This window comes from Miscanthus floridulus, chromosome 2 (genome assembly GCF_019320115.1).
Source record: "Miscanthus floridulus cultivar M001 chromosome 2, ASM1932011v1, whole genome shotgun sequence".
NCBI classification, from domain to species: domain Eukaryota; kingdom Viridiplantae; phylum Streptophyta; class Magnoliopsida; order Poales; family Poaceae; genus Miscanthus; species Miscanthus floridulus.
In genome coordinates this window covers 5,575,608-5,585,114 of record NC_089581.1, presented here as the reverse complement: position 1 = coordinate 5,585,114, position 9,507 = coordinate 5,575,608, and the positions used below count along the sequence as shown (strand labels likewise).

Below are 9,507 nucleotides of genomic sequence, written 5' to 3'. Positions count from 1 at the left end.
CCGGGAGACGAGCGTGTGAGAGTGAGAGAAAGAGGGGGTAGGCGCACGCACCAAATAAAGGTGGCGGGCGAGGCGAGCCCCCGCTAATGCTTCCGATGCAATCAATCGGCAATCATGCGAGCACCTGCAGGTTAAGGCGTTAAGCCGCTACTGCTAGCAATTCGCTGCGTGCGCATTGCTCGCTCGCTAGTGATCTGCGTGCGAATCCTGGAAAGCGGCAGGCAGGTGATCTGATACGTTTGCGCGCCAACACGGACGGGGAGCGCCGAGAGTGGAAGGCGACGAGCACACACATGGCTTCGTAGCCGGCGCCCGGCAGGCCGTCGTGCCGCACGCACGCACGCGTGCGCGTCCGGCAACAGCGTTATAAAAGCTGCCCGCAGACGAGGGGCCTCGCGCTGTATGGGTCGCTGCTGAGAATGCCGCCGATCGGGATCAAGCTGCGTCCGCAGCTAGTTCTTTTTTTTAAAGAAAAAAAAAACCTTTGAATGTTTGGTCGCTCTTTTTTTTTTTCACCGCAGGGGCGTCTGCTCTAACTCAGTACTCAGCACTACTAGGACGATCGAGTGCTGTAACGCAGGGCCACCGCTGCTGTGCTGGTTGGAAATTTGTCGCGCAGGACGGGAGAGGTTGGTGCCGGGTACACGTCACGGGCCAGAAATGCTATGACTGAGGTCCTAACCCTGACAATGTTGAAACAAAAGGTTAGGGATGCTGTACTAGTCCCACTCCCAGCTAACTACTGGAGTACAGGAACTGCGTCGGCATGCAGCAAAGTCAAGCACAACCAGCTGGAGCAGTATCTCTATCTCTATCTTTATTTACGCTTCCGTTTCTGCTCTGCGGACACCAGCAGACCCGGTTGTTGGATCGAATAATACTCGCCTACCTTGGAACACACGTTCTAGATTGGGCAAGAATAATCAACAGCTATCAAATTACTTATGTTACTAAGATCATATCCGTGCGTTGCAACGGGAACAAAATAATATCACAGTAATTTTAAGCTTAATCATGCATATTAGCCTGTGAGTGTTATTTCTTTATGTGATTGCAGCATTTCACCAGATTTTTCAGCTTTTCTTCAACAGTCTCCATAAAGAAACCATCAATCACCTTAAGAAAACACCTTAAATCATTGAAATATATACTCATCTCTTCTATACCATAACCAGTAAAAAAAATCTATAAGCCAATACCCAATAAAAGGGCAACACTCTCAATGCAGCTTTCCTATATTATATTCCAGTAAAGTCAGAGAAGATGGTATTACAAGAAATTCATCTCATACAAAGGACAGTATTGATCTATCCTTCACATTATTTTGTTCATCTTCCACTTCGTGTTGGTACGACGATGCCCTACCAATATGTAATGGCAGGAGTGGTAACATCTAGTGATTGTGGTGAGTGGTAACATCCAAAAACTCTTCCTGATCCAATTGGCAAACATGTTTTACTTCTATTTTATGATCTCAGCTGCAAAATTGCAGCCACAGCTGGCAAGAAAGCCACCACTGACAAGAAACATGTTGCAGAAGTGCCATACAAAGAGCTACTCAACCCATCAAAATAATCTACAACGGCCAACCAACAAAGTCAGGATCTCGTAGTCAAATCTCGTAAAAATGACTTGAATGCACGTTAACAAAACCACGGCAAAGAACGAAATAGTTAGACCTTGCAACATGACAAAGTGCCAAAGAAGTCATGCAACAAAAAATGCATAGAAATTCTCTGCATCCATAATTTTTTGTCGACCCGTGATATAGCTAAAATGATTTAGTCGCATCAAGCAGGTATTCCTCGACATAACCACATTTGAAAACTAAAATGATCTATTCAACTATTAGTCTCCAACCAATAGCAGACTCACCTTGTACTCTCCAAACAAAAGTGGATCATGTCAGTGTACTCGAAGAAGATGGGCTTTCTCTGTCAAAAGTCAAACTCACGTAGTATTCAGTTAAAAAAACTCATGTAGTATGGTAAAGAGGACATCTTTTTTGTCCTTAATAATTAGTCACCCTTTTCAAAATATTATTGTATTCATTTGCAGGGGCTTCCTACCTGAGAAAAGTTTCCCCCTTACTTGGTTATTACCTGATTCTAACAATGACATTGATAATCCAGCAAACTACACTAATGTATTATCCCGACTAACATAAAAGCTGCCCGCAGACGAGGGGCCTCGCGCTGTATGGGTCGCTGCTGAGAATGCCGCCGATCGGGATCAAGCTGCGTCCGCAGCTAGTTTTTTTTAAGAAAAAAATAAACCTTTGAATGTTTGGTCGCTCTTTTTTTTTCACCGCAGGGGCGTCTGCTCTAACTCAGTACTCAGCACTACTAGGACGATCGAGTGCTGTAACGCAGGGCCACCGCTGCTGTGCTGGTTGGAAATTTGTCGCGCAGGACGGGAGGGGTTGGTGCCGGGTACACGTCACGGGCCAGAAATGCTATGACTGAGGTCCTAACCCTGACAATGTTGAAACAAAAGGTTAGGGATGCTGTACTACTCCCAGTCCCAGCTAACTACTGGAGTACAGGAACTGCGTCGGCATGCAGCAAAGTCAAACACAACCAGGAGCAGTATCTGTATCTCTATCTTTATTTACGCTTCCGTTTCTGCTCTGCGGACACCAGCAGACCCGGTTGTTGGATCGAATAATACTCGCCTACCTTTGGAACACACGTTCTAGGTTGGGCAAGAATAATCAACAGCTATCAATGTACTTATATTATAAGTACAATTCTCTTATATTATAGAGGTCTGGTTGGTACGTTTTGGAGCTATTAGTTTATTATATTTTAGCTATATTATGAGTGGATGCTCTGAGTGAAAAAAAAAACTCTCAAACAATTTCAGGGTCAATGAAATTGAGTTGCTCAATACGTTTTCTTGGAGAAAAATGATAATAGAGCAATAAAAAATTGAAAGATTAGATGACAAGACGTCTGGGCAAGAACACGCTTGTAGATCAACTTTGAGTTACAGCTTCCCTTGTCCTAATATCGTACTGCAGGCACTGAGTATGGTCTACAGGTGGCAAACATAGGCTCAAATTGCATCTATATGCTGTATAGGGGAAACAATGAATACAAAGGCTTTTGCCATTTAAAGGTTGAATAGCATTTGGCAATGTCAAATCTTGCGAGAACTGCGAGAAGTTCCTAATGTCTCAATTTTCATAATAGCAGTATTACAGAATTCTTTCCACAAAAGAATGATTAATAGAACTTTCCATGTCTTAGAATACACATATAAACTAAAGTATACACCGTGTATATTACTTTTGAAATTAGTTTTTACACCCCCTGCACAAAGGACCGCAGAATGTAAGCGGCTACTCCGTACTGACTTCCAGTTTCAGGTAACATAAATAAAAATTAGTTGCTCAGTGATATTATCATGATTGGGAATTTGAGAGACAAATAAGAAAGCAGAGCATGTAAAGGTGAGCCATATAGTGTGCAAGTAAGAAATTTTACTGGACATAAGACCTTATCTTATCTGTTTAAAAGTCATTGAAGCAGGACTGCCGGAGTAAGCGGTGGGGAAGGATAGAGAGAATTGGAGATTACCACGTTCTGGGCAGGAATTTCAGCGAACACCATGGTGGAGTCCGTCGAGTAGGTGTGCGGCGAGATGGACAGAGGAGGGCAGGACCGCAGGAGGCATGCTGCTTTTCTCGTTTCAGCACCAATGATACAGTAGATAATTCTGTGCGATGGAGGCGGCACCAACGACCTCAAGTAGATCCTCGCTCGCATCATATCACGCTCAACTCTGCGTCGCTACGAGCCACCGCCGCGGGGATGAGCTACCATATGGCACTCGACTCTGCACCACCGCCGCCCCATCACCGGCTCACCGCAGGGATACGCTAGCCTCCACGGTCGTGGCTAGCGCTCGTGCATACTACAGCAGCAGCCAGCGACCTGGTACCCCCAATTTCTCACTCCTTGTTGACACCTCCTCAGTCTTCACATTTTGCTCAACCTATCTCTGCGCCCGTAGCAAGGCGAAGACGGCGAACCAGAGCCCCACAAGGAGGAGGACGGCGAGCCAGAGCCCCACAAGGAGGGGTGGCGACATCGATGCACGTGAGATGGAGAGAGGCAGTGACGTTGGAGTCGCATCTTGTGGAGTTGTGCTCGCTGTCGATGGCCTGGGTCGGCCGGAGCTCGCGAGGGACGCGGCTGCGGCAGGAAAGAAAAGTTGCAAGGGCTGAACGACGAGCCCTCTCGAAACGTCACGACGTAGCAATCGAGGCCTGACCAACGGCCGGATGGGAATTCTGCTTGGGATCTAACGGTGGTGAAAATAGGGTGACGTGGCCCAATAATATGCTGGAGCTTGAACTCTAGATTCGAAAGTAAGAGATGACTGGCCAGTGACCAGCTGCCAGCGTCAACGTCCCAGGTGATCGCCTGGTTTTTTATAGTACTTTTCAGCGAATAAACAGTGTTTCTCTCGAAACGAACGGGGCCATATCATTCATGATCAGCGAAATGTTACTACTATCTGCTGGGCGCTGGCTAATGACGGTAACAGAACAAGAGAGCTAGGAACAAAGCAGAGAGAAGAGATGCAGGTGAGAGGTGACTGGTGAGGCTAAGGTTCCTAATTTCCTATGCTCTTTGTCACATGGACTATGCTGGGCCTTGCCCGATGCATGACGGCAGCATAAAAGCAACACCCATTGTTTTGTCTTCCAGCCCACTCCGCGAGGCCCATTACTTTGGGCTGGCCAGCTCTCCAACATTCAGCCTATCAGACAAATCTGACGCTAGAGTAGGCACAGCAAAGGGAGGAAAACGGAGAAAGGATTCAGAGAATTACAGTATATACTACGGAGTACTAGACATCATGAAACAGAGGTCGTTGTGGGAAATAACTTGCACAGACATCAGGCATATATAAAGATCACCTGGTGCAATTCCAACACTCATGTTCAAGTTCAATAAATGAATCGTACATCAACAATATCATGCCACGTGGAAGCTTTGCCAACAGCCGGCCTCATATATATTCAACTCCAACAGCAGAGCTTCCATCTCCCGTGTACCGTGTGCCTTCTTCAGAATGTCGGACCTATATGATTTGTCAAGCTAACTATTCTCCAGCGTACCAATACCAGAGAGCCTCCCAGATGATCTGCTAATATGCTATGCTCCCAGTCCCAACTTCACCGTGTAACTTGCACTCTGTTAAAAGGGGATATGGGACTGGGCGATCAATCTGCATATGCCCCAACCTTAGCTCAGGGGAAAAAGAGCTTGGAGTAGAGCAGCTCGTTCCATGTGTCCTGGAGCCCTGGAAGGCACCAATGCGTGCAGTCCGCGTAGCTCTTAGGGTCCACGATCTGCTCCGTGGTTAGCGGGTTCCACTGCTTCTTGTAGATCTGAGTGTGCGCGTCCTTCCTGTATTCAGAGAGCTGGGTGATGTTCACAACCCCCACGGGGATCTTGGACGCGCCGAACACTTCCCCAATGACTCGCATCAGGCCCTTGCTTGTGCCTGGTCCCCAGTAAGACAAATCCTTGATAGGAGTTGTCTGGTTGTAGCAGTTCCCGTCAGTATCATCACCCCAATCTTTGCTCCTATATTAACAAAAGAACAAACCTGTATTAATAGTAGCCATGCCATATATGTGCGGTTCTTCTGAAACTAGAACCATAGAAAGAGGTTACTGCATTCAGGCTGGCGGGCTTACCTTGTATGAGTGGGTGACATAGTGACAAAAAATACTCTTGATGTTTTGGGGTTCATGTTGCTCTCAACCCATTTCAGCACAGCATTCAGTACCATTCCATAGGCATCCTCCGTTTCCATTTCTATGATATCCTTGTTTTTATCTTCAAAAGAGTTTTGCCTGAAATCAAAAGGTGCTTTAAGGATAAGAAATATGGGACTTCATGCCAACTACAGAAAATAGACATTATGTTTTCAAACTGTCAATTCCACGGCCTATTTTTCAACTGAGGAAATTTCACTTTGAAGAAGACGGTGAAAGAACTTGGCATAGTAAAGGAGGACACTTACAAAATTTTCATCTTTTGTCCGGTCATCCACCAAAGGTAGGTATTGAATACTAAGATGTCAGCCCCCTTCCAAAATTTGGCATGCTTCTCAATGGATGTTCCCCTTACAATTCGATCCGCAATACGGTGCACAACAGCATCATCAGAATTTGACTCAGCCAGAAAGGGCGCCCAGTAGAACTCAATTGTGGCATTATAGTCCTAGCAAACATCAAACGTTAAGTTTTTCAGCATGGATGAAACTAGGATGTACCTCAGAAGCTACAAAAGAACAGATAAAGGCAAAGGTGCGAATCAAAAAACTTTTTTTCTTTTACCAGTACATATATAAAACAATTATGAACCGGAGTTTGTTCTATCCCTCTTAACAGCTCTAGCCTCTAGGTGTCTTTTTTCTGAGGCAAAAATTGCAAGGGAAGATACTACTGGATATGCATTGATGCATATCAAGACTAAAAAGTCACTGTACAAGAAAAAAAGGGAGAAAGAATGCAAAAATGCCTGGGTAGAAAGTTTAGCAAAGATATCTTTGGTGATCACAGTTGGTCCGATGAACAGCAAAATAAAAATGATGCACCACATTCAGAGCAATGTGCCAATGCTTCACTCTGTTTCTAAGCTTTTCATTCGTCACACTAAAAGATACAAAGGGAATACCTTTGCTTTGAAAACTGTGAGGGAATCAAATGTCTCCATTGACTTGGAGCTCTCAGGGATGATCCGATGGAGGAGGCAAACCAATGATACATATTGCCCGCGGTTCAGAGAATCTCCAACAAACAGCATTCGCTTACCCCGCAACATCTCTAGCATTAGAGTTGCATTGAAGCTGCAACAGAAGACATTTTCCAGTAAGATACTGTCCATCACAAAGGTGAGTAATTACTACAAAAACTCCAAAGGACAGTTAAGAAGGAAGACTGTAGCCCATTGCAGCACTGATATAAGACATTGCTACGCACAGTTCCAAAAAGAAAATACCACTATGAGTCTATGACAAAAGAATGCCTTAAATTGTTCTACAAACATTTACTCGTGAATCCTATTCAATAATCACTGGCAACAGTGACCTCTATCTGCATCTAAGTCAAAAAAAAAAAAAACATAAATGTGACCTATATCTTCGCATCTAAAAATACCTCTGTTAGTACTTAGAAGTATAGATATCTCAGTTAAAAATACCTTCATAAACAAAACAACATGCATCACCTACAAATGTAATAGATTTTAGACCTAGTATTGTAATCCAAGTAGACTTATGTAATACTAGATATGTAGAAGTATCAATTATGCCGACTATATTATGAACAAAATGTCTCCATATAAAGCTAAAGACAGCTCCCTAAATTCCATGGCACATACTGTACCAACCCCGGGATCCTCAAGGGTCACATCAATCAATCAATAACATAATAAGAGTTTTGAAAGCTGAGAAAATGAGGTCCGATAGAAACAAAGCACCAAACCGCACAGGAATTCAAGAAAGCACCAAAACTGGCACCAGTACTGGCGCACAATCTTTAAGACCGGATCCACGAGAAAGGAGCGTGAAACCAAGCCCGTGCAATTGGAGGCTCCGTGTCCGTCCACGGCTCGGCTGTACGCCTGTCCGCACGGGCACGGCCCCACCGTGCCAGACGGACCACACCGTTCGGCTAATCGGCCGGCCGTCCAGCCGGTCCCACTGTGGTTTTCTTGCTCGAACCTCGTGCTCCCACGTGACAGCCTGCAATCTTGCTCGCCCGGCAGCCTCGCCGTTTTCCGTCGGCTCCGTTCGCACGCGTCTCGATCCCATGTCGTGGTCGACTCTTTTTTGCCATTCTTTTTTTAGATTAGATTAGAATAACGATGATCCTTTTGAGGAAGAACTAGCATCATCATCATCAATCAAAGGGAAGAAATTTGAAACGAGAGCGCTCGACCCGGTCTGGATCAAGAGCCTAACGCTAATTCAGCACCGGTCCGCCGGATCAGAATTACCGCCACTTGTTCAGACGGAATCACGGCGAGGGAGGGGAGGGGGGCTCAGGGGAAAGCGTACCTGGGCAGCGAGCAGCCGCGCGGCTGCCACCGCCAGTGCTGGTACGCCCGGTCGGGGCGTCCGTGGGCCTGGCACGTGAGCTGCGGCTGGATGTAGGGGCACTCCTCCTCCTGGTACCACGGCCGCGCCGCCTCGTCGTACACCCACTCCCCTTGCGCGACGTCGCACCCCGCCGGCGCCGCGCCCACCGCGAACGGCAGCTGCTCCGCCGCTGCGCGGCGCCCGGCCTGGCTTGCTACGTCTGAGTCGGAGGCGTGGTGGCGGGGGCGGAGCGGGCGGCGGTGTGGGTGCGGCGGCGGGCGGTTGAGGAAGGGGCGGTGCAGCGTGGAGGAGAAGTCCTTGAAGTAGAGCACGGACACGAAGGTGATGAAGGCGAGCGTGAGCGCGTAGGACGTCAGGAAGGGGCTCCTGCTCCCGCGCCCGTTGCCGTGCTGCGCCTTCATCGTCGGCCTCATCCGCCGGGGGGACGGACGTCTGCTCCGGCCGGCGCTCCTTCCTCCCTCCCCCCGCCCCGCCTTCTCTACCCGCGCGCTCCCTCGCTCCTCCCTCTCGGCACAGCTCGCATCGCAGGATCCGCGGGCAATGGAGACCGCCGGCGCGCCCTGATCTCTGATCTGGCGCTGGGTGCGCGGGATCTGGGTGGAGAGGAGCTTGGAGAGAGGAGAAGCTTGCTTTGCTCTCGCTTTTGTTCCTTTTGGTTTTGGGCCCTCACTTTTGGTGGAGGAGTAGGCCGTTGAGGGGGTGTTTGGTTACTCAATTTTAGTCGCTGTCTTATCAGATGTTTGGTACATGTATAGAGTATTAAACATAAATTAATTATATAGTTTATAATTAATTTGCGAGAAGAATTTTTTTAACCTAATTAATCTATGATTTGGCAATGTTGCTACAGTAATATATACGCTAATGATGAATTAATTATGCTTAAAAAAATTCGTCTCGTGAAGTACTGACGAATTATGTAATTCTTTTTATTAGTATTCGAATACCTTATGCAACGTATTCTCGACGTACCGTATAAATTTTAGTAGCCGAATCCAAACAGTCCAAATGGCGGGGACTCCACACGGCAGAGTAGGTACGGGAGGACAAACGAGATGGTGCCTCCAGCTTGAGTGCAAACTGCAAACAGCTGAAGTTGGGGCGGATTTGTTGGCTGGACTGTGACACAAGCAAGCCCAGCTACTTGCATTGACTCTTCTGTTTCACTTGCCTTGACCTCTAGTGTTTGCCTGTAAAACAAATGATCACGTTCACCAAGATGCCTTGAAATTACGAAGGTGAAAACAATAATAAAAGAACATAGACCGGTTCCATTTATACACCTAATAAAAGCCACCACGCTAGCTAAAGAGGACCTAAAAAACTTTATGATGATATAACAGCTTAGATCACACTAAATAGTTTGTGCCAAATACAACT

At 46.7% G+C, this 9,507-nt stretch overlaps 1 protein-coding gene across 1 annotated transcript; it reads right to left on the bottom strand.

The window, feature by feature from the left end:
* Nucleotides 1–4,810: 4,810 nt before the first annotated feature.
* Nucleotides 4,811–8,801, bottom strand: LOC136537741 (probable xylan O-acetyltransferase 10). The gene is made up of 5 exons (XM_066529699.1): nt 8,086–8,801; nt 6,702–6,873; nt 6,046–6,245; nt 5,717–5,875; nt 4,811–5,603 (listed from the first exon to the last, which is right to left on the bottom strand). Exons 1-5 carry the CDS (start codon nt 8,538–8,540, stop codon nt 5,264–5,266), a joined length of 1,326 nt encoding a protein of 441 aa, XP_066385796.1. The 5' UTR covers nt 8,541–8,801; the 3' UTR covers nt 4,811–5,263.
* Nucleotides 8,802–9,507: the final 706 nt, after the last annotated feature.